At 34.9% G+C, this 25,868-nt stretch overlaps 1 protein-coding gene across 18 annotated transcripts in view; it reads left to right on the forward strand.

The window, feature by feature from the left end:
- NRXN1 (neurexin 1) overlaps positions 1-25,868 on the forward strand; it is a 1,007,449-nt gene that overhangs the window by 957,905 nt on the left and 23,676 nt on the right. For 11 of the 18 annotated variants that reach the window (XM_039887176.1, XM_039887185.1, XM_039887183.1 and 8 more), the window contains one exon: positions 18,883-18,970. In XM_039887176.1, the coding sequence (XP_039743110.1) occupies positions 18,883-18,970 (88 nt within the window). The remainder of the gene's footprint in view (positions 1-18,882; positions 18,971-25,868) is intronic. The other 7 variants (XM_039887187.1, XM_039887177.1, XM_039887182.1 and 4 more) reach the window with 1 other exon arrangement.

The raw sequence follows: 25,868 nt of genomic DNA on the forward strand, positions 1-25,868 counted from the left end.
TTTATCTAATTTTAAGACACTTTATTTTGATTTATGTAAAGACGCTGTACTGGATAAAGTTATACTGCTACTCGTATGATGAAGACCAACTACTTAATTTTCTGGTACTTGACCTCTCCGTTTGTAAAGTGAGGGGTTTGCAGCTCTAATAATTTATGATTTAGAGTATGAATAAATGTGAATTTCCTTTAAAAGAAAGGGTTTTAAGTGGCTTAAATAGGCTGCTTTTTATTTTGTTGAATTGTCTCCCCTGAATTTTGAAATGAATTTACATCTGGGATTTTCTTATGGAATTTTCATTTTGAAACTAGTGTGAGACTAATTCTAGTCATGGTTAGCATTAATTAGAGGGAAAGCTCCTTTTCCATTTCCATAATGAAGAATACAGAGGCTCATTAGCTTTCTATGGGCGAGGCTGGTTGATTTGAGAGAATTGGTCTTTGGAATCCTAGAAATTCACAAAAGAAAATGCTATAGAAGAAACATCTTTTTATTTCCACATGAGCTTCATAAATGTGAAAAAAAATTGCAGTCAATGTGTGCATCATACAAGCACATAAAATTCTGTGTAAAAAAGGAAAAGGACCCCATACTGCCTGTTCTTCTTGTGTTCCAAAACCTCTACCTTTGCTAAGAGACCTTGAAATTATTTCAAATCTATTTTTCACACAATGGGTGCCAAAAGAGCTAAATTATTCATTGTAAGTAAAAATATTCATTACCATGTGTCAAGAAACTCTGATTCCCTCTCTGGTGTTCCTAATAAGAATCCCGTCGTGTAAAATCATGGGCTGAATCTACTAAATAATTACCCACGTGAATGCTGTACTTACCATGTATATTTTTAGGTTTTATATCAGTAAATATTCTATAAAGTGCTGCCTACTCTGGACTGAAAGTCCTTCATTCCCAAATCAATTTCAGATTCTTTAAGAAATAAGGTGCACTGTGGTTTCTAATGGAAGTGGTAAGGAAAGTGGTGACATAAACAGTCAACAACACAGTTTGAGAAAAATTCTCATCACCAGTAGAGATTTGTAAAAAAATAAATTTAAAAAATGCCAAATGAGATATTCAGAGAACAAGACTTTATAAGCATTTTTCTATAAACAGGAAAAAGAAAATGAGTCTATATTGGGAATAGAAGGTTAGATGTGTAGGGCAAATTATTTTTATGGATATTCACAATTTATATATATATAAACTAATATAGCTTACAAGTTTCTATAGTAATTTAAAATATTTAGCAGGGAAATATTCTCAGACACAGGAAATGAAATTAGAACTTTGACATTCATAATTTCAAGACTTAATATATGGATGGCGCAGTGATTGCATTTTTGATATTTTTTTTTTCTCTTTGTTATCAGCATCTAAACTAGACAGGATTTGGTGAATGCTCTGGAAACCAGCATTATGGAGTACAAATTGATATGTATAGTAGAGGTTTAGCTTTTAATGCAACCTTATAATGATGGATTTGACTTCTAGGACACGGTTAGCTTGAAACACTTCAACTTTAAAGCATTCCCTGCAAAGTTTAAGAAGCATTGTGGTACTGTGGCATTTTAAATTTATTCCCACCAGTGGAATTAACCTTGGGAAAACATGCGTGGGTTCCGAAAGGATTTCTTCATCAGATAACTCATTATTTTTTCCCGATTTTATTAAAAGTGACTGAGAAACTGCCTCTGTTTTACCTTCTATTGTTTGGTGACAGATGTTCGAAGACAGTAAAATACCCCACTAGGCATTTTTCTGTTATGTGTCTTAAGTTTGGTATTTAAGTGGAGTGAAGTCTTTGCTGCCAGAAGGGAGCTAAATCCTAAAGACACAGTTTAATTGGCTAGTCCTAGAGCAGAACTGACTTGATGGATTGCCTTCTTTTCTCCTAAATGTTCTTTTAGAATTTTGAAACCAAGACTATTTCACATTTCACTAGGTGAGATATTAATCCTACTTTCCTAAGTCTGAAATATCTCCATCATTGGTCTCATTTATAAAATGGCATGAGCCATCCTGCCACTACCCAAACGTGGGTGGAGATACCTTTTTCTTTCCTTTTCTCCTTCCTTCTACTCATGGTTTTCTTTATAATTTCCTGTTTGTTTTGCCTATTTTCTTCAACTTTTCCTCTAAGAGAAGTCTACTAATGGCATTTATTGCTTTCTTTTGCCCCTATTGTGTCACTTAAGAATCGAATTTTGAAACCAATTTATAGGCATAAAATTGCTAAGTCATTGGCAATTATTTTTAGACCTTGTGGAGGTCAGAAGAATCTGTTGGATTCTATGGCATTGAAAAGAAATATATTGAGCACAACAAATTAACTCCAAGATGAATAGGATTCTGCAGGATATTAAATATGAAAAGTAAGATTACTCATCATAGGAGTAGCTAATTGGGCAGAAACTATAGAGTCCTCAGGATATAAGTATTGGAAATTTAATTTTTAGTAAATTTCTGACACTTCCTTTTTAATTTTGTTTTATTTTCATTGTTTTAATTTTTCTTTTAAATCAAGGGCACAATATTTGTTGTTGAAATTTTTAGTTATTTGGTGTCTTAATCTTTAGGATTCCATATTCAAGGATAAATGACAGAAAGATAGGCAAAAATGATATTGTTAATAACAACCTGTCATGTGACAATTTCCCAACTTTGAATCATGGTGAAATAAGCAATATTCTAATTATCCTAAAAGCACTAATTGTTTTAGGTAAAAACTATCAAACTTAGACAAAAAGTAAATTGTGTGTACCCAATAATTTTCAGGTCATTAATAAAGCATCAGGACCTGTATATTGGTGTTTCATCTTTGACTGTCATGAAATTAAAAATTGTTATATTTATGTATGTATGTATTATATGTCTACACTTTTAAAAAACATTTCCTTTGGAAAAAAGATTAAAGATTCACAGATAGTTGAATCTGTGAATTAACATCATGCACAACTATAGTTCAATATCAAAACCAGAATATCGATGTTGTTATAAATCATAAACTTATTCAAATTTCACCAGTTGTACATGCACATAGTCATGAGTATGTGTTTGTGTATGTGTAGTTGTACGCAATTTTATCACATGTGTAGATTCTTGTAACCACCACCACAATCAAAATTCTTAACTATACCATTATCACAAGACTCCCTTGTATCGTCTTTGATTATTACATTTTAAAGAAACCTGAGGAGTCGTCTATTCTCACTTATTTTGGGGATTGGGAGTTATTTGCCACAGGTCAATGGGCTAGATAATGATTGAACTCCTGGTAGACTCTCAGAATGCTATGTCCTATTCTAGACCACTTTCAGGCATTTCACTTTATATTCTCAATTTATAAAGTAGGCAGTTGTCCCACAAGTTTAAAGTTAAGAGAATTGAAGCAAACAAAAACTTTAAAGTAGTTGAGTTGACCAATTTAATTACAATGCTGAATTTTTTTAAAAATAAGATACAATTCTATTACTGGATGTATAATGGATTAAGGGAACATTAACATACAGTGTAAGCATGACACTTCAGACAAAGGCATGTACATGATAGAAGTATGTTGTTTCAAAGGGACTCAACATGGTTGCTAGGAGGACAAGGTAGGTAGTTATCTGTAAAGAATCCAGAGATTTAACTACAAATTATATAATCAGTACTCTCTACCCAAAGAATTTACAGGCTACTCCTTCCCATTCATAAAGACGCCAGATAATTTAATAATTCTTTCCCCTTTCCAGTTTGCCCTTAATGTTCACTTAATTTAATTACCACTTGTAAAACTATTAAGGGGATGTTTGGGGGGCTTTGGGGAATTTAGGGGGGATCAGTCACAGCATATGATTTGACCAGTTCACCTGTTTTGTATCCACTTTGGAACCATTTTCAATGCTACTCACTTTGGTAATAAACTTGGTTATTTGAAAAGAGTATAAGATCACAGACTTTTCTACTATATCAGTATTATAGAAATTAGAAATGTAAAAGGCCCATTAGTTGATTTGCCCTATTTCCATGGAAATTGCAGTGATTTTTTCTTCAAAAGACCTAATCTATTTTTGTTTAAAATAAATGGGAACTCAATGTAGATTCTTGTTGGAGCTTGAAACTGCTGATTGTTGTGTTTTCCCGGTTGTTTTTCTTTTTAGATCCACTTGACAGTTTGCATAGCTAATTACTGTGTTCTCATTCGTTTAATTCCAGCATTGCTGTAGGCTTTTTAGAATGGGTGAGGGAAGGGGAGCCTTACTGCAGTTTTAAAGTACTGTACATCAACAAGCTGCTAAATCAAGGACTGTGGAGGATAGAGAGAATGATAATATTGTGTCTGTGTGTGTGTTTCGCAAGATGGGTCAAAATTAAAGCAGCCAAGTAAATTTTAAATAAATGCCAGGCTTTAGCAGCTAATAACAATTTAGTAAAGGTTTTGTCGATAACCAAATGCAGGAGCTAGTGGGGTCCCTTGTGGCCTCATTTTATGTAGGGCACTTTGTATCATGATGGATCATTTGCAGCAAAAAATTTTGGTAGGTAAACTAAAGAATATACATTTTTAAAAAATCCAGGTTTTGTTGTTTTGCTGATGAATTAATTTTTTTTTTAACAAAATTGACAATTTGCATAGTGCAATTTTAGATGGAAAAAGGTTTGTAATTTGAAGAGAATTTGTTAAAATTATCCTTTTACCAAATAGGTAGCTTTAAAACTTACCAATTTTAGTGTTCTGAGGATTCTATTTGTGGGGAAAATGCTTTGTCAAGAATTACTGCTTTTATTGTCAATGAATCATGAGTCCATTGTACAAGTTTTGCAATTTAGAAGCATCAACCGAACCATACAAGAACAATTGAGGTAGTGTTGGTTTAAATGAGATAAAATTACTTCTTTTCATGTCTTTTTTTGTTGGTGGTGGTGGTGCCTTTGAGGGGGCAAGGGCATTGGATTTAAAGAATAGGATTACATACTTTAATCTTCTTTCCTGCATTCTACAATGGAACAATTTTTAAAACTATCCTCCACAATTCATTACACTGAAAGTTTGTTCTAATAGAGCATCCCTAAATAATTATCATGCTTCTTTAAGGATACGTCAGTTTCGAATGAGGAAACTAATGTGAAAATCAGTAGAAAATTTTTACAGCTCTTTCATGTTGGGAGTGTAACTCTGTGTTTGCAACAATAGTGAAAATGATTATTGTCAAATTTATGTATATAGCTTGGAGCAGCCAAACTGGTGAAATTAGCCATCTAAGAGCAGATGATGAGTGATAGATCTCCACATTTGCAAAGTGGATGGATGGATGGATGGATGGATGGATGGATGGATGGATGGATGGATAGAGAAGAGAGGGAAAGAGGGAAAGGAGAGAGGAAGGAAGGAGAAGGAAGGAAGAAGTTTGTGGTTTCTGGTTGCTATAAGCAACAGGCAGTTATTTCTAAATGTTTTAAGATACAACAAATAGCAACATCGTGTGCCTAGTGATTTGAACCTCCACATATGAACTCAGTTGAATGCTTGAGAGCTAAGATGAAACTCATACACATGCTTGCAAACCATTGCCATGGCAACACACTTAAAATTTCCAAGGTTTGTCTCCCTCAAGTTTGCACCTGCATTTAGCTTATTGTAAAACAAAAAAGAAGGCTTTCCAACTTGAAAATGCTTTTGAATGGTTGAGAGTATATTTTGAAATAAAGTGGAGGTGAGTTTAAAAGTTAAAAAGAAAAATAGAACATTCATAAGAAAAGTACGTTTACATTCTTCCTGTAATACTTGGCTTTTTTTCCCCTTCCTACTTCACAATATCCTAGGCAAGGGAAAATGTTATTGTTATTAGGATGTTGGGGTTTTGCCCACTTTAATGGCAAACATGCTGCCTCCTGGCGGGCTAGAGGTAATATATGTGCATGTCTTGTATAATAAAGGTGAGAATAGCTAAGATTTATTTATTGTTTATTATGCACCAGGAACAATGTTAAGCACTTCACGGATCATGATTTTCCTATTTCTTACAACTACACTGCCAAGACTGGTACTGCATTCATCCCATTTTACAAATTAGAGATTAAAAAAAAATCACCAATATTCTAACAGCTGCAGGTTTAAACTCAGTGCTCATGCGCTAGATCACTGGGGCGCAGTATCACAAAATCTGTAACCCATACTAGCACTGCTCAGTTTGTCAAATGAACAGCTGGTCCTAGGAAACCAGAAAAGTGGCTACCACAGAGAGCATCTTTCTACTAAAGATGTGAAGTGAATCACCTACCCTGGGTAAATATAGCTGAATTCCTGTATGGCAGTGCCAGATTCTACCTATAAGTACAAGCTAATGCGCCTCCCACCCCTAGCACCCTCCCCCACCCCCCCGTCTTTCAGGTAGCAAAGTGGTCAAAAACAGTAAGGCAGTGACCTTTCTTATTACATTGCTCATCTCCTTCCCAGAAAACTCAGTGGAACACCAAAGGAGGCTTGGCTTCTATTTGACTAGATCTTGGAAATTAGAGAATGAGGTATTTGAAGTCTAGTTTTAATAAGATTTCTTAAACTTATGATATAAGAAAAGCCTATTTGAGAATTATCAGAGTTAAAATATTACTGGGTGGGTCACTTACAAATAAGTGCACTACCTTCATCAGGAACTTTGCATTTTGAGGAAACTAACAGGTCTCGTATATTTTTAGCCATGAGCCTTGACTGAGGTACTCTCAAGTACCTGTGCTTTCTTATTTGAGAGCCTCCCTAACCCTCTTTTTCTCATAGCCAATTTATTATTTCTCAAGATAGTTAAAGAATCTTGATTATCTGGATTTCCAGCTCAAAGGATATCTGAAGGAGCAGATTTGAAAAGGGTTTAAAAAGGTATCTATAAAGCCTGACAGTGATAGACAAAAGAGAAAAACTAGTAAGAACAGGCATCAACTGAAAAGGGAAGGGAAAGAGCAGTTTGGGGACCCATGGAGCAGGACAGTGACACTCTTCTCTTTAGCATCTGAGATCGCTACTGTGCTGCAGGTACTGATGCTCTTAACAATAATTCTAAACCATCAAGTAAAACTTGTCTTCTGAATTTTTGTTTAAAAGGTGACACATGACTTCAGAAGTTCTCATGATGACAAATGACATTCTTTTTTGGTGAACAGAAGGCTTATTTCTTGTCCTTAATCAGCAAGCATCCCAGTAATGAGAATAAATAGAAGAGGGAGGGACTGCAGAGGTGTAAGGGGACAGAAAAGGGCACATCCAGGTGGGAGGGGCATGAAAGCAACTTCCAGAAACAGGTCCGAACTAAGTGGCAGTGACAGTAAATCCAAGTCTGGAGAGAGGAAGGCCGTCTAAGAGAGCACATGGTTAATCCCTTAGTCTGTTTTGCGTGTGACCTTTACTTATCACAACTATTTTAATAAAAAAAAAAAAAAAAAAGTATAACTAGTGGTTGAAGAAGGAGTCATTATGCAATACTAAATAAAGCTCCCAAGAGTTAGGCACAGATTCCATCTAATAAAATGTGTGCATAAAGGCAGGCTCTCTAATGAAGTTCCTCGCCTTCAATAGAAGACATTTAGCAATATTCTCCCCCAGCGTCTGCAAGTGTGTTCTTCCGTTGGTCCTTAATGGGCTTTGCATGTACTGCTGAGTGCTTTCTGGTCTGGCAACTCTGGATGATGTCAGCAGATGCCATTCCTAGGTATTTCTTAAATGCTTTCCTTAAAAATTTCAATGAAATGTAGGGCAGAACTGAAAAAGACAAATCATGTTTGAGAAACCTGGGAAAAGTAGCAAATTAATCCTGCTATTTTTATCTTCCCCATACCCAAACTTGAAACTGGAAGCAATGGAAGGAGTGGGATGCAAACTGGGTATAGAGCCAGAAGGCCAGAATATGCTCTGGAGATCCAAGTCTGGCACTGAGTGGTGCAGTGAATTGATATCGCTCACCTGACCAGGCCAGTTTAGGGTTTCCCTCTCTTTCCTAACGGGATTGGAACAGATAACACAAAAAGCTTTCAAATTCTGACTTGAAAATAGGATTTGACAAATGCTTGGTTACATCATGCAGCTAGGGAGAAGAGAAGCTCCTTGGCTTTGCAGTACATTGATAATATGATGAGGATTTTTTTTTGAGATGTTTTAAATAGTTTTCTCATCAAATATATAATTTGCTCTATTTATAGGATGTTCAAATATGGAGTGTGAAATTAGGTTAGGAAATTGTACTTCCTTTGTGAAGGGACTGTCTGTGTCTAAAGATCTCAAATGTCCATTCTAGGAATAAATGTTTCCTTTCACATTGCAGAGAGCTAAGTGAGAATGAGTACAGAGCCCGCAGTGTCTACGTAATAAATACTCTCAATAACATCTTCTAAGTGCCAACCATTGTGCTAGACAGTGTGCCTGTCTACCTGTACAAAATACAATACTCATAACAATCTTGCAAAATAGGTGTAAACAAGTTCGTTTTTACATAGAAAGTAACCTAGAGAACTTGAGAAACTTGTCCATAGTCACAGAGCTTATAAGTGGCACAGCCGGGATTTCAGCCCAGTCTGTGTAGCTCTTAAACTTATCATGCCCCTTCTATAGTTAGTGGTCAAAGAGAAATTTTTCTACTCATAGACAGTCTTCATATGTCACACGCCTGAAGCTGTCCATGCAATTGAAGGCAGGAAAACCTGGTTCCCTATTCTCTTTCTCCTCTAATTAACTCATTTTTAATCAAAGGTATCTAGTAAATGACTGTGAATGGATAAACGAATTCATGAATGTGTGAATGCATGGAAGAATCAATCAAAAGATAAAAATTTTGTGAGCATATTCTTTTCTGCACTTATTTCTTGGTCTGAATTTAATAGCTGGTCTTAGCTAGCCCTTATCTTCATGCAGTTTATTTCAGAAAGAAGATAAAACTTTCCTCCTGTAGTTAGATTTTGAAAGCATACATTTTAAAGGCATAGTTTTCTTATAATCAAATAAAAGTACTTATAATTTAAGACTATTGCAATAGAGAGAGTTGGGGGACTATTATAAAGGAAAAAAACTCAGAACAATTGTCAACTATTTTTTTTTTCAGTCCTTTCTGTAAGGCAGGCTCATATTGCTTTCTCAAAGGACAGAAATGCTTCATACAGGTAGACAGACCAACTTACTGAAAGACATTTTTAGCCTTTCAGTTAAAGATAATGTCACTTTTTGTTATTTCTCTACCATAAATTTCCAGCCATGAGGTATAATGTGGAAACCAGTTAAAATTTTTTATTGTCACTTCTAGAGATGTTAGAAGGCAGATAAAACCTTTGAAAAAGTGTGATTTTGCCACAGTTCTCATCTCTCACTCTTAGGAATTATACTCCTGGAAAATAATCTATATTTGCTCACTCTTGTTTTGCGATTTAATGAACTGTTATAAATGAGCAATTGTGACAAACATATACCTAGATATAGTGAGCTTGGGATGACCATCAGGATAAAATTATTTGAAATAATTCTACCAATTCAATTGTCACGTGTAATCTCTTTTAAAATTGTTAAAGTCATGATGAATCCTTCACTCTTAAACTTATTAATTCTATTTTCACAATCATAATTATTTTCATGAAATGCTTTTATTTAAAATGCAGATACTTAGGTAAGCCAGGTTTAGAGTGATGACCTTTTTTCCATCTTTATTGAAGTATAATTAATAAATAAAAGTTATATATTTCAGGTGTATGACTTGAGGTTTTGATATACATATACATTGTGAAATAATCACCATAGTCAATAGTGATGACATTTTAAATCAACTCTATTGAATTCCTGTGATAGGTGTTCTGGGGGTATAATAAATTCTGTCCCGTGGAAGTGAATGCAATAAGATAAGACGTATACCTAAGCAGTTTCCAAACTTTTAGATTTAAACATAATTTGGAAAGGCATATCCCTCCACTGTTCTAATGCACTAAAAAAATATTGCTCACTGTCTTATAAGAGTCAATTAGCATATTATTAATCCACATATAGGCAATGTCATGCTATAATTATAAATGCAACCACTACAATAAGGAGCCTTGTGATGCATGGATTACATTTAGATAATGTCTCTTCTCCCCTCAGCGGTTTCCCCTCTTTTATCTCCTCCTTTCTCCCTGTCTCTCTCTGTCTTTGTCACTCACTTTGCTTTAATTATCAGTGTTTGCTAAGTGATCTGTTTTTCTATCTATCCATTCATTTAGATGCTCTAGATGTAATAGGACATGAATTAGAAGTAAATAAACTCTGGATGTGGAGATAAAATAAATCAGGTTGTCACATATTCCAAGTCCCAGGAAAGTGAATAAGGAGGAGAGCGTAGAGAGAGGTCCAATATCCCTATATCTGTGCAGTGGCACCCCCAGGAGATCTGGCCTGGAGAACAGGGAATCACAGTGCCAGGCAAGAATCAGCACTACCTATCCTGGTATGACAGAGATCAGCCCCAAAATATCAGCATTTATGTGAGGCGCCAGCTGGAGTGAGAGATACAGATCCTATTCAATTGAGTAGACAAGAGGATTTCAGGGCAGGAAAATGAAATTTATTCAGTTAAGTAGATAATTGGCCACTCACTTTAAGCACTTCTTAGAACCATTCTTTATACTGCCATGCAAGGAACAAAAATAATTCCTTATTAGTTGTAATAATAATTTACATAAACATTGCATTGTAGGAACTTTTATATTTCCAAAGTGCTTTCAGATATATCAGATTTGATCCCCATAACATCATCATGAGATAGAGAAGTTATGATTCACATACACAAATGATATGTTTACATATATGTTTACATATACAGTGTGTGTGTATGTATGTTCATATGTATTATTGAGAACCCAGAAACCAGTCTAAGATGCTCCATATTGCTCATGAGATCCAGACTGAGACTTGATTTCTGGACTAGTATGTATTTTCCATTTTCAATCCACATACTACAAATTAACTGAAGTAGTTCAACACTATACTGTTCCAAATATGTATTAATGAACCAAAGTTTGCACCATAAAGAATGAAACCATCGATACAGAAGCGTAGAATTTCAGTTGAACTATAACCGGGAAAAATTAGATCTTCGTGTCTGGACAATATAACATTGCAATGTCTGAGCCAGATAACATTTACTGTCAATCACTACTTGATAGAAACACTCATAGAGAAGCTGCTCAGATATTGGCTTAAGTGGGGGAGCTCAGTATAGAATCTTTCGTATATTCAACTCATGGATCCAAAAAATCAGAAAATCAACTTTCTGTTAACTAAATCATCATTTCCAATCACCTTTCTACTTCTTGCTGTTTCATACTCCAAGCATTGTGTAGGATAGTTCTCATGTATTCCCAGGTTCAAGCTCTATCAAGGGGCTTTACTACATGTTACTATCCAGTAGAACAGAAATATGGATAACTTTCTGCCTGTGGCTCCTTCTGTACACTTGATTTCGAATCTCCAATTCCAAGGCCATCATGTAAATGAGACTTCCCCGATCAATGAATGCATGTCTAAATGGTATATGGAGAAACAATCAGTATTACTAATAAATGGTCACTTCTATTTATTTATTCCCAAGATATAATAAGAGATAATTTGACAAACCCCTAATGATGGTTGTGTGAGAGAGATAAAGCTAAATATCTCATTAGCACTTAGGCTGTGAAAACAGTAGTTAATAAGAGAGGCCTGGGAAGTCGAAAGGATTTTCATCAGTGGATTAATGAGAAGAGAGAGAGAGAGTTCATTGAGTTAATTTTGAAGCCAGCATGGCCTGCAGTGTTCTAAGTTGAAGGGACAATATGCAAGAAAAAATTCAGTAATTTACTTTGTTTTTTCAGTCTTCAAGAATTTAGTTATGCATTTACGTGTGGAGATGAGAGGCAAGATGGTTAAGGTCCTAAAAAATTATGAAAAAATTACCACAAGTAAATAAAGAACTTTCTGGGTGTACTCCATTTCAAAATAACTGCAGTTAAATCAATATTTGAATTTTTGTAACTGGATCTTAAAAATTTAAACTCTAACATTCATTTTATTCCCTTTTTGGTGTCACTTACTGTGCTTCCCTATAAAGTGATGCAACAGCTGTGTATGTGTGTCTCCTCGTATGTGTTTTCTTCATGACAGTCTTAGTGGTCACTTATCTAAAGTCCGAAACTCTCCCTTTGCCACATTTTTAACTTACTTTAAGTGTATTACATCATGTATCTTTATGAGTCATATCAAATCCTTTACAGAACAAGATGGCTTTAGTTGGATGAATGGTTGGATGGATAGGTGAATTGATGGGTAGATGGATGGATAGGTGATGAATGGATGAATAGAAGTCAGCTGGAATGAGACAATCACAATCTACTAGATGTTGGGATAATCTCATAACTTTGCCATTAATTAGCAATATAATCATAGTCAAATACAAATGCTTAATTTTCCAGCTTCAGTTTCCTGATATGTAAAATGAAGAGCTGAGACTAATGATCACTAATGTCTTGCTCAGTATGAGAAGATATATGACTGCTTGACTAAATTTGATTCCATTCCCTTATGTGTTAGATGCCAACAATGAAAGCTTGAATTTTGGAGGCGTGTTAGTTGAAACTATCCATAATTGGCATTTTACAATTATAAAATCTGCTTTGGCCTCATAATGAATAGGATTTTCGGTTCAACCTGTGTGACTAATTAGTCCTTTCAGTAACAGTAGTTGGACTAGAGATTCACATTGACACAGAAGCCTAGATTTGCATTGTAAACATCTGTCAGTATTTATTTAATTTGGAAATGGCTAAACCGAGTTCAGAAAGTGCTTTGTCCAAAACCAAAACAAATAGAGAAGGAACAGATCAGACCACATGCATATTCTAGTTTCCCTTACAGTACCTACAGTCTACTACAAGCAGTCTTTGGAGGTCTTACACCCCCAAATTCTAACTAGGGAGAATCCATAAAAATAGATTATTCTAATGGCTTCCTAAAAATTTAAACTCCACTTTTTTTCTTTTATTTTTTTTTGGCCAGCTCTCCTACATTGATTGCTTTGGCTAAAAATGAAATATGAGCATAGAGGTCATCATTAGCTTAAATAAATAGTATAAGAGATGTACTACCATTTTTAAAACATAAATTTAATTTTAACTTTTCTGACACCAGGTTTCTACTTTGCAGGTTTATCACTATTTTGCATAACTTTGCTAAGACCTAACGTTATTTTTTGATTAATCGGGAATTCAGTTCTTTTCTTTCTTCCATAATTTTCTTTAAATTCAATTTTCTGTGGCATTATTTCCATATCCCTATTTTTCCCTTGCGTTTTGCCTGTTAGGATGAGCAATATCAAATGCATATCAAAACCCATGTTAGAATACATAAGGTATTGTGATCTCTTTACCATAGTGGAGTTTTTCTATTCAGCACACTTTCACTATTCTGGAACCATCGTATACATTTTAAGCAGCTAACAAAATTTTGAAGAAAATTGAATGGCTTTCAAGTCTGTCTTTTTCCCAAGCAGACAGCTGATTTATGGTCACCTTATGTAATAACCTAAGGCATCAGTTGGGAAAAAAATGTTAAAGAAATGTGAAAGCTGTCTGTTTTCAAGAATATTTAAGCTTCGCCCTCATTATTCATGAGGGCCAATGTCCAAACATTCAAATGGGGCAAATGAGTGTACGAATGGGGTGTGCGGGCGGGGTGCGGTTTGAGCAAGTGCTTGACTATAACACTCAGGATAATAGCACCTCCACCTGTGTCCTGAATGAGCCTATCGTTGGTAATTATTTAATGGAATAATAGATTTGGGAGCACTGTTACATTTCAAGAAAAATAAGCTATTTGATTGTTATTTATATTAATGAGTGATTCGTTTCTATACTTTAGAATAGAGTGGGCACAATAAGTTACTTGAAGGTATGAACGACTAGGTAGTGACCACATTTCATGCCCATCAGAAAATGCTATGCATAGTGGAGGTGTTTCGTATTTGTTGGTAACTAACTAATCCTCATTTTCTTTGTTCTTCATGTACTAGAGCTAAAATTTACCCTTCACATATTGGATCTCAGCTTATAATTTTTATTTTTATTAGTGAGCCATAGGATGGACATCTTTATGTGGCATCTACTACTCAGAGAAACGATTGACAAAAAGCAAAAACTTGACCAAAACAATGGAAACTACCATAGAATTCATGCAGAGTCTCTAAGTTCATTTGTACCTTTAATAGGATTGTTGACTAAAATCACCAATTCGATATAATCAAATTGATTATATCAAATTGACTGATTTAATCAAATTGACATACTATTTGGAAATTGTATATGTGTATTACAATTGGATTGTTTTCTGCAATTTTATCTCTTGGTGAAAATTGTGACTTCTCTCACCTCCTAGGAACTTCTTGCCCTATAGATTATCTGTGTAGTGGGTCACACCTTTCTTGGGGAATTTGGAAAACTAATTCTGAATACTGGCATCTTTCCAGAGAAAGACACTTAGCAATAAATCTTCTCTGGAGAGACTATCAGATTCAGCCCTAAAAACCAGACATAAATGTTCCCTCTCTTCTTGAGCAACTTCATATAGACAAAAGTATCAGCAAGAACAAGTGTCCATCGATTAGCCAAACATATCACATTTCAGTTAGCACCATACCCCACCCAACAGTTGTCTCAATTCAGTCTAAATGTCCTTCACAGCAGTGAGAGATTGGGCTAAATAATATTACACAAGTAAGAACCATTGCTTGAGACAATTTTTTTTTTACTTTGTCCTTAGACTTATCGTTAGATAGACTATTGTTTAAAAACGGTTTCAATCAAAATGTTAGAGTAACTCAGGGATTTCCTGAGTTACTGAGTTGGGGACGTCAAAATCATAGTGGACATCTTTTTGCACAGTTGGAGTTCACTCATTTCCTCACAAAGCAGATATGTCCTTGTAGAGTTTTGTATGTGCTTTCCTAGGAGTGCCTTCATCCTCAGCAAAGTTCTTTATCATGAGGAATAAAGTCTAGGAATGCTCTTCTTATTAGAGATATATTTCTGTCTTCTCGTCAGATCTTTTTACCATAGGTATGCAGTTGTGCTGTATTTTAAAAAGTGATAGCAAGTGGATGTGCAGCAAATTTCATCATTAAAGGTGGGAGAGGGAATGACTCCCTGTGAGAAAGAACAAAAATAAATGTGTGTGTCTCTACTATCTAACCCACAAAATGGTCTCTTCCTAATAACCCTAGGTATTAAATAAATTGGTCTTTTTTAAAATTTATTTTTCAATTACAGTAGACAGACAATATTATATTCGTTTCAGGTGTTCAGCATAGTGATTAGACATTTATACCTTATTAAGTGATCACCTGATAGATCTCATGCCCATCTGACTGAACTAACCTCTTACTGTACATTAAGAACATTCTTTCTTCCCTATTCTGATTACTTTTTCCTATTCTATACTATGTTGGTGTTTATCTGTTTAACATGACAAATTAAGTCCCAGTGCTTTTATTTCTTGAATTCTGTCCAAGTTGTTTTTTTCCTAAAGGTAAGGAGACCTCAGTATTTTTAGTAGACATTTTGAGCAAGAACAGATGCTTGCCATGGGAATATACATACCACTCTGAATTAGGGAAGATTAGCATAGCACTTTTGAACTCTGAGTGGTTAAATATACATTTAGGGACACTTATCTAAATGGATGGTTATGTAAAGCTAATGCTTTTGCTTGATCACTATTCTGTCTCTTTCAGCAGGTAGTCTCTCTTCTGAAAAAGGTTACAAGCATCAAGGGAAAGTATACTGAAGAATAGAATTGATTAAGGTGACATATTTGAATTTCTTTCTGCCACTCTCTCAACAGCATGTCATAGAGAGGCAGTTCCAAACACAGTGAATTAAATTTAAAGTACACAGCTTTGGCTACCAAATTGTTCAGTTAATCCAGCCTCTAAGATGAAATTTAATTTTTTTTCTCTACACTTGAACCATTTCCTGAATTTTTACACAATGATGATTTCTACCAACACATCTATTGATTTGAGGTCTTTTATTCACAAGACTATTAGTGGTTTTTAATTTCTGATGGAAAAAAAATATGAAAAACAAGAATGTATATTCATTATACTAGGAAAAGCATATTAAAAATTATAGTTTTACAATAAGGTCATATCTGTACAGTTTTTTTTCCTATTGTAAAAGGCAGATACTATTTAATGGATGACATGTTTTGTTATTTTAGGTACTGTGTTTTGTGAAAGATAGCACTGAGAACATTCTAACACTTTGTTTGCTGCGGAATTGTTCCAAAAGGCTGTTGAATATAGAAAGTAGGTCAGCTTTTAAAACAAAATTTAACTTGTTTAGCCTAAATAATTCAGTCTGCATGAAATACTATATACTGAGTCACACATTTTTAGTTAATGAATTTCTTTTAAAACGCAGCCTTCATTATGTATGCGTGATGTTTGACTTCTAATTCAGAATTTGAACCTATGCAGTAAAGATGGAAGCTTAGTCCAGCAAAGTGCCAATATAGCTGCTGTATTTTTATATAAATATTAACATGAGACCTTAAGAGAAAAATAATTCATATGTACAACTTCCAATTTAATATCTAAAATTGTATTATAACTATAGTGCAAAAAAGATGAAATTGGTGCTATTCATGAAATAACGATAATGTCAATCATATTGCAGCTTCTATAAGTGTGGTCCTATTCTAGATATTTTCTGTGTACCAACTTAATTCTTACGACAATAAGCACTACGATGCTTTTTCAGTTTTTCAGATAAGAAAAATAAGGCACAGAATAGTTTTTAAACTTTTAAAGCAGGATTTCTCAATTTCTGTACTATTGACATTTTGGGTCAGATAATTCTTTGCTGTGGGATGGTTGTCATGTGCATTTTAGAATGTTTAGCATCATCCCTGGTCTCTACTCATTAGCTGCCAATAGAAGCTGATCCTTTCTCCCTCCAGCCAGCCTCAGCCCAACTGTGTCAACCTTTAATGTCTCCAGACATTGCTAAATGTCCCCCGGGTGGAAGAGGGGAGAGGAGGCAACATCACTGCTGGGATGAGAAGCAGTGAATTAAAGAATTTATCCACATCCTCCTCCTCCTCCTATCAATAACCAAACAACAACAACCCTATATGATTTCATCAATACAGTTACAATTCCTCAAGGAAAATGAGAAATTCTCTTGTAACCTTGAGATTAAAGAGTATCCACTGTGGTTGAGAAAAAAGTAGCTTTCTCCTTGAAGTTGGCTCTAGAAGAAAGCAGATGATCTGTGTGGGAGTGAATTAGAACAATTGACCTGCAAGATCTCATAATCCAATAACTTATTATTATCGAGTCAGTTTGTATGTTATCCTTTAAGAGGTGCTTGTGCGAAAAGGAGAATGAAAGATGCCTGCATGACTTTCACATCAGTTGCTGGTAGTTATCGCTGATGTAAACAGTACAATTCCAGGAATACTGATATTATGAACTGGTCTTTTAAAATAACAGCAACAAAATAATGAAGCCAGTCTCCTGTCTCAGAGGAATTAAGAGCAGAATAATATTGAACCATCTCACAATTCTATTTAAATGCTTGTATTTAAAGTTATATTGTGAAGTATTAGCATCTCAACAAATTATTTATTCTTAAAGACCCTGCACTTGATTTTTAAGCCTAATTTTTGTCAGAAAAATGCATCATCGCATTTTTAAAATGGTACAATTTTCTTAACATTTATTTATACTTTAATCTCTGACTATATTAGGTAATCCCTTAATGAAAGCAAATCATATCATAGTTCTGCTTTTTAATATTGGACATATATTATTTTTAAAATTTCATTAAGGCATTGTTGATGTATAATATTAGGTGTACAAAATAATCACAATAAGTCTAGTTAACATGCATCACTATACATAGTTACAACCTATACCATTTTAATTCCACTTTTAAATAAGGATTTTGTCAATGTTGCTGTTCTGGGTATTGTCTGAACAGTTATAGCCTTCTTAATCCTTAGCTCATGTAATTAGGCATTTTTCTTCTTGTACCTTTAATTCTTAGCTTTAGCGAAATCTGATGCAAACCTTCACAGTTTCCATGTAGAGTTTACTGCTGCTTGTAAATGTGTTGATTATGTGACTGCTAGGATTTACATGCTCTGCTTTTATTATGTTGATGGTTATCTTTTTTTGCTGAAAGTGCAATGAAGCAATTAGAATATTACAGAGAAAACTGTGACCTCTTTCCTATTTACTGTCAAATACCACCCCCCCTTCAAATATGCTTTTTATTATGAAACTTCAATAATAAAAAGAGCAAGAGACATGATACCTGCTTCCTAAATGTTACAAAAAAAAAGACTTGAGTGTGAAAGCTCAACACAAATTTTTAAAATACCTTAAATGAACTGTATTTGCTTCTTTTTCGCAGCAGTGAAAGCTATTCTCTACTTAATCTGTGTTTCCTAATAACAGCAAGCTCTATCACAAAGATTCATCAAAGTCGACCTGGTAAAAGGTTATAGCTATTCTGCTTTTAGAAAGCCAAGCACAAGTACTGTATAAAACCTACTGATGCATACATTGTAGCTCTCTGGGGCTGTAATAAATTTCAAATCACCTGTTTCTGCCAGGTTGTTTTAAACCTGTATGCTACTATATGCAGTTTCTCTGTGCAGTTGAATGGATGGATATATACAAGTTGGCTACCACTATTTCCATGTTCTTGTATAAAATAAGCTATAACCAAGTTTTCACAAATATGCAAACACTTCCATGAGAGATCTAAACTAAGTTGAAAAAAATGTAAGCTCTGTGTCCAAAGATGAGAACCTCTATTAGTTCCCTTTAAATTAATCAGCCGAATATGATTCTTTTACAGACCACAGATGACATCCTTGTGGCCTCAGCAGAATGTCCCAGCGATGATGAGGACATTGACCCCTGTGAGCCGAGCTCAGGTGGGTTAGGTTAGTCGACTTTTTTTCTTACCTTCTTTGCTTTACTCTAAATCTTTGTTGCATGCTGTAGTCCTTAGACGAGCCTTGTACTTAGGTCTAGAAGTCCACCCTATTAAAGAATGCCTTGTTCATGCTTTTTTACATGGATATAGTTTCCCATATTTATTGAAAAAAAAATTTTGAAAACAAAACCCATCAAGATGTCATATTTCAGAAAAAGCAGTGGGAACAGCAGTGTTCACATTTCATTAACTCACAACGTAATTTTAGTCTATAACAGTATAATGGGCTTTCTCTCGGGTCACCCGTGGTACAACTGTAAAACTTAAAAATTGCAGTGCATTATGAGAAATTATTTGACCTTTCTACTGAAAAAAGTCCTCACACTCACTTTGCCTGCAAATTATCTTAAGTGATAGATACCTGAATTTCAGAAGTGAAAGTATTAATGGCAGCAGTAAAACAAGCAATAGGTAGAGGCCTTACTCTATTTAAGAGAGAAATATTTGAATCATGCCATGTCTCTTTAAAATTCAGGCTTGTGCATTTTAACTCTAGCTGATGCATAATTTCTCCTCTTTTGTGATACGATGTGACTGACCACCATATAAATACTGTTTCTATGCAGCCCTGTACCATTTCTTATCTTTATTCAAGTAGTGACTGTGGACCATGAAAATTAATAGGGTTTTATCGCAAATATTCATAATACCAAGTATTAGGGTCGTTTCCTTTGTAAAGTGGTGTCTCTTAAAATTCAATAATTTCATAGTTTAGGTTAACAAAATGAGTGAGGTTGATATGGACTAACCACTGGCAGCTAACTCATGACTGTAAATGGCACTTAGAACCCCAGAAGTACTTCATGTCACTATAAATTTGCATTCTTGTGAAGAATATCAAAGTAGATCTACTCATTCTGATGTATGGATTTTATAAAAGTGGTTAGGATACCTATCTTTTCCCCACTGATAGCTGCTCAGCAGGAGAAGGTTCAGGAGACCCAGACTGGTTGTGTTCTCTCTTCCTTCCTCTGCCTTCACCCCACCAATCAAAATCTTCAGCCTCCTTCAGACTCTTTCTTACACTATTATTAGAACTCTGATGATCATCTATTCCATTCTTCCAGTTTATTGATTTCCATAATCACTGTTTTGGTTATCTGGACTGATGTAGTCCCTTCACAATGTCATCCTGGGCCCTTCTGCCAAGATCTTGACTTTGTTTTCATTGGTATATTCATTCGCTCTGTTAGTCATAAAAAAGAAAAAGGGAAAAAAAAGTTATTGTTTCTCTTTGCCTTTTCCCTCCTTCAAGTTTCTTCTTTCCCCGTTTCTCCATCTGCACTTTTCTGAGATCCACCAGCATGGCTTGTTCATAAAACAGAGTCTAATGTTTTCTTGTACATTGATATGTGTGTATGTTTATATTTGATTTCGTTTCTTAATGAGCATTTTCTAAAGAGCAATTATTTCAGTATTTTCCACTATATTAAAAAAATCACTAAAAACAGAACAGGTTTTTACTAATAGTAATTACTGATTTTCCCCTGGCCTGAATGCTTTTGCTATATGAGTATAGACTATCATCCTCACCTTGAGTATCTAGTAACCCTTATTGCATTTAAAATGGTCACTTTTTTTTTCCTTCTTGATCCAATTCTTCTAGCTTTGCTTATAGGTCTTAGCATTCCTTATAGACTAGTTTACCGTGTCTCCCTTTCTCTGGGGACACTTGCCTAAAAACAGTAGGGTATGTGGGGGAGAGGAGACAAAGCAAGAGATTTGTCATCCTGTCCTTTTTATTCTGTCCTTTTTATTGAGTTTTGTCAGCTTTGTTAAACATTACAGCACAATGGAAAGTGAGGACCAGCTTGTTAATAGCCATACTCCCAATAATCTTTCTGCCCTTGTCTTCTTTACCATACTTAAGGCTCTCTGTGAAAGAATCTGGTTTGCTTACCTGTTACTTGTTCATTAATGTATAGCTTGCATCACCTCACAAAAAGGGAAGCTCCATGAAGCAGAAACGGTATTTGCCTTGCTCCCTGCATGGATCTGTTGTATAAATTTTATTTTTGTTTTACTGCAGCAGTGGATGTGATTCAACATACAAGACACAGCAGCTACTGACTGTGATGACAGCTACTTCAGTACTCTTGTGACAAACCTTGTTGAACTTTTCATCCTCTCTCTCTCTTCATTCCTTACTCCATAGTTTTCAATTCATCAATTCCTCTTAAGGCTTAAATTTCAAATTCTGTTGCTTCAATGAGATCATTTGCCTTAGGCTTTTCTTGTGATCTTCCCTCTTCTTAAAAGTGTCTTGCTAGTGCATTTCACAACTGGTTTCTCATTCTGTATTATATTTTTGTAAATGAGGTCTCTTTTCTATATTGGGTTGTTCTGTCCAATTCCCTATGATTTTTTTCATGCCCATCTTTAATAATTTATGTAGTGTTGCTCTTTGGGTAGAATTGGCTGTTTGTATGACAGTTTCCTATGAACTTCTTAGTTTACATGATATTTTTCTATATTCTGCTTTTCTTGGAATAGAGTATTTTTCAATTCTCTTTAAATCTGAATATTGTTTTATTATAGGATGCCCCTCCTACAAATCTTTGTACTAGTTTTCTCAGATATCTTGTTTGCTGCTTATCGTTAATACAAAAATTATAGGTACTGATTTTATTAGACTTTGGATACTGGCTACTGTTAGATATATCTTGATAAAATCATTTCAGATTATCAGCAGGTCATATTTTGGAAAACTGACTTTTACGAAAGTTACATTTTGAGTTAATATTCAGAAATGAATATAGCTGCTATGCTCTTGTGCTACTCTCTCAGCAAGTGAAAGCAGATATTTTTTGTAAAGAGATGCATAATTACTTTTACAGATGGAATGCCTAAATCTTCTGTGTTTCACACTAATGTCTTTTATGCTCCCTAAATATTTAAATATGAAAATGTTCTAATCACCCAGACCCACACGCCCTTCAAAAAATGGCTTCTTCTCTGAAAACATACTATGTTCATTATTTTGGCAACATTCTAAGACTATTAATGAAACAGGACAAATCTGTCATCTTCTTGAGCGCAAGTAAATTATACCTTCTATTAAGTGTTTGATAAATTTGAATTACCATGTAGTTCCACTCAGGACTCTTAATGAAAAGGGAAAGTTGTGTATTTGGTGGATCGTCAGTTTCACCATTGATTGAGTGGTATTGAGTCCTACTGTGCACCCACTGCTCTGTTAAGCTCTGGGAGTAAAAACAAAGTTACACTATCAGTCTCATTCTATAAAAGAACATCTTTCATTCTACCCCGGACTCTTCTTCAGTTATTCTTTATTACCAGGTTCTTCATATTTGACATTAAAAGATCATCTGTTTTTTGGGTGATTGCAAGAATTAAAACTAATATTTTTAAGGCACCTCCTGCGAAGCTTGGCATAAAGTAAAGCCTAAATGGCAACTTTTCTTTTTCTCAATTTATAAAATTACATAAAAAAGAATATTCAAGCTATATTTTCCTTTTACATAATGCTGTTACCTTTCCTGGTTGAAAATTGGTGGGCAACTGATGAAACCACTCAGGCCTCCTGATGGGAACCGTACATGTTGAAACTAGATCAGGAGCAACCCCCTGGGTGGGAACACATGGAACTCGATTATACTTGATTCCAGCCATACTGCCCTGCATGGTTAGCATTGGATGACAATTTCATATTGGTATAAACAGTGTTTTAGACTATGAGACGGTGACTCTGCAATGCAGGAGGTCTAATTGAATCCCACATCTTAGCCGACAGGTAGAAATCTGAAGCAGCCATTGGTAACTAGGTCACATGCCCTAAAATGCCTAGTTCCAGCTAACTGTGCATATGACAAGTAGATGGCTTTTTCTTCATACCTTTTACCTTCTGTGCTTTTCCCTCAGCCTAAAGATATGATTGTTAGATTAAATAAATCAACATATGGAAAGCACATTGTAGAACAATGCCTTGCTCATAATATGTGCTATATGAATGTTTGTAAAACAGGTTTTTTTTAAAATCTTACGTTTTAGACTTACTTAGTAAATTGACAAAATGGCAACACTGCAAACCACTCAGTTTCCAAGATGACCCTTGATCATGTTACTATTTATCTTAGTTTTTATTTATCGTCTAAATAGACCCCTTTTTCAAACCTCCTAAAGAAATTTGAAAAGGTGATTTTTTATGTTGATGTGAGACTATAAAGATACTGACCCTCTTTTCCTGTGGGAGCTTCCTAATGAATAATTCTAGTTTGTCATTTGTTACAAAGAGAACAGGACCACCTTCAGTTTCCAGGGAGCCCTATTTAGGAAGGACAATTTTCTCTTTGATGTATGATGCTAATAATAATGTCTCTTCTCTGTGTGTTTGTGTGTGTGTGTAGGGGTGGGTGGGGGTAGCTAATAGGATATTGGGCCACTTTCATATCAATGAAACCCTTGTCAAATGAGAACAGCTCTATTGAATGGAAGAAATCTGGGTAACTGTAGCAGAAAAAAAAAAAAGGATAATTTTTTTGGCAATCTATCTTTTAGGCATTAACTGAGCCAGTGGGGATGAGGTGGTCACTATAGCCTCTCAGAGGATAACTGTTGATTGCCCATCAGTTGTTCACATTGGTCAGTAATGACAGATCACCTTCATAACTAGTATTTACTGAAGATTGATTCTGTGTTCATTATTTTTCTTAGTGCTTTATATACTATTATATTATATACTTAGTGCTTTATATACTTTATATACTACTATGTTCTACTATTCTACTTCATTTCATATTTTAGAAGGTTACTTAAGAATTCAGGCACCTCACAAATATAGGATTAATTTTTAAAATGTTCATTTAAATAATTCCATGGCTGGCATAAATTTGATGGCAAAAGGTCCTTTACATGTATTACTATTCATTAGGCTAAATTTGCTGCAATTACTATGCAATTTTGAGTGGTTTTACAGTGTGCTATTTTGAGAAAAGATCAAAGGATTTCTATTGAACTGATCCCATTAACCGCATTAGGACTAAAGATATGTATATTGAACAAGGTGCATCTTTTCATTAAAAAAATAATCATAATCATTTAAAGGGATATATCACTTATTAGATCATATTTTTGGAGCCTGATTAGAAGCTAATTTTGTGCTACATTTAAATTTGGGGTATTTATTATGTGGTTATTCAAAAAGTTTAATTAGCCCATAAAAGCCACACATTGCTGTTAAAATGGGAATTTTGAGCTGCAGCCAGTAAAACAGCAGTAATGAGTTCTCCATTTTTGGAAAGATGTAGAGTACAAGGCCAGAGTGCATATAGATAGGTAGAGGGCAGATGCAGTTGGGTCACCGATGAGCTATTTGGCTTTCAGTGTGTGACATGCTGGTAGAGAAACCTTTTCCATATAAAATTAATTTCCAGAAAACAAAAATGAACACTGTACGGTTAATATAAGAAAGTCACTTTAAACGGCATTTGTACTTACTTTTCCCATTTTTCTGAGAGCAGTACCGTCAAAACAAAAATTACATTGAACAGAATTAAACAGGCAAGTAGGCCAGAACCCACCAAAAGCTCAAAAATCAAAAAACAGACGAGAATTTTAAGAGCTGCAGTGGAAGTTTCTAGACCATCTTTGATTTGGCTTCACCTAAAGTGAAAATAAACCTTCTCCTTTGATATTGGAGATGCTTTTACAACTTGGAGCAACACCTCCCCCATCAAGGTAACTCTTACCCTCCCACAAAAACTAAGACAGGAGGAGCAATCTTGCTTGAAGGATATATTTCAAAGGGACAGATTCCAGGTCCTTGAGAAAAATAGTCCTGGTAACACTAGTAAGAGACTGTAAAATATTTACACATCAAAGGAGCAGAGAAGGAATTTGGAATTCCAATTTCTCTAAAGTAAATGCTAAAAGGAAAGGGAGACCAGGGGCCTAGAGCAAGGAAGAAGCCTGTGTGAAGTTGGGTCAAGCTTTGGGGAAGTTAAGGTTAAAACCTCCATCAGCAAAGGTGATTCCACCTTTTCAGGCTACCAATTTGAACTACCAAAATTAGTTCCTACTAGGAGATCGGTAGAAAACAAAGTAAACAAAAAGTGGTTTTTGTTGCAGAACACAGCAATATTTATTGAATGTGAACTATTTTGACTTCTGTGATTTTGAAAAATTTTCTACCAATATAATGAAATGAATCATTGTCACTGGATAAAGAAGCTCTTAAAGAGCATTTTGTAAGAATTGTCATATGCAGCAGGGAGTATTAGTTTTAGCTGTAACTTTAAAATGAGAACTAGTTGGTGTCTCAGCCTTTCCTGGACTTGGAGAAGTTACTTAGCAACTTTGAGGCTCAAGTTCCTAATCTGTAAAATGGGGTTGATATGAGACTGAAAGAAGATGCAACCACAGTGTTTAGCAGAGTGCTTGGCATGTACTAAAGGTGTTTAATTATGATAAACTCGATCGTGAGTAGAGGTCCCATTGCTACTAGCTTTGGTTTTGTGCCAGTGGATGTATTGTGCTGCGCTGGAGGGCCCCTCATGAAGCATACGGATTTGATCTGAGTGAAAACTGAGCACTGTCCCTTTTGATAGAATGGACTCTATTCAGATGCCTTAACTAACATATGATTGGCTGCTTATAATAACTACTTAGCAAATAAATGAGTTTGCTGAGCTTGATTAAGCATCTAATTGAAAGTCTATAAAAAGTGCATGGCCACAAATACAGAAACTTCCTATTAAGTAACAGAAAAATTTGTTCAGTAATGAGTACACAATAAATTTTTAGGCAATCTACATGTATCTAGCTTTAAACTATTAATAACATTTCATATTACAAGTCCTTGTTAGAAAATGCAAATACCGTAAGAG

The sequence above is a fragment of the Pteropus medius genome, unplaced genomic scaffold (assembly GCF_902729225.1).
Source record: "Pteropus medius unplaced genomic scaffold, Ma_sr-lr_union100, whole genome shotgun sequence".
In the NCBI taxonomy this organism is placed as follows: domain Eukaryota; kingdom Metazoa; phylum Chordata; class Mammalia; order Chiroptera; family Pteropodidae; genus Pteropus; species Pteropus medius.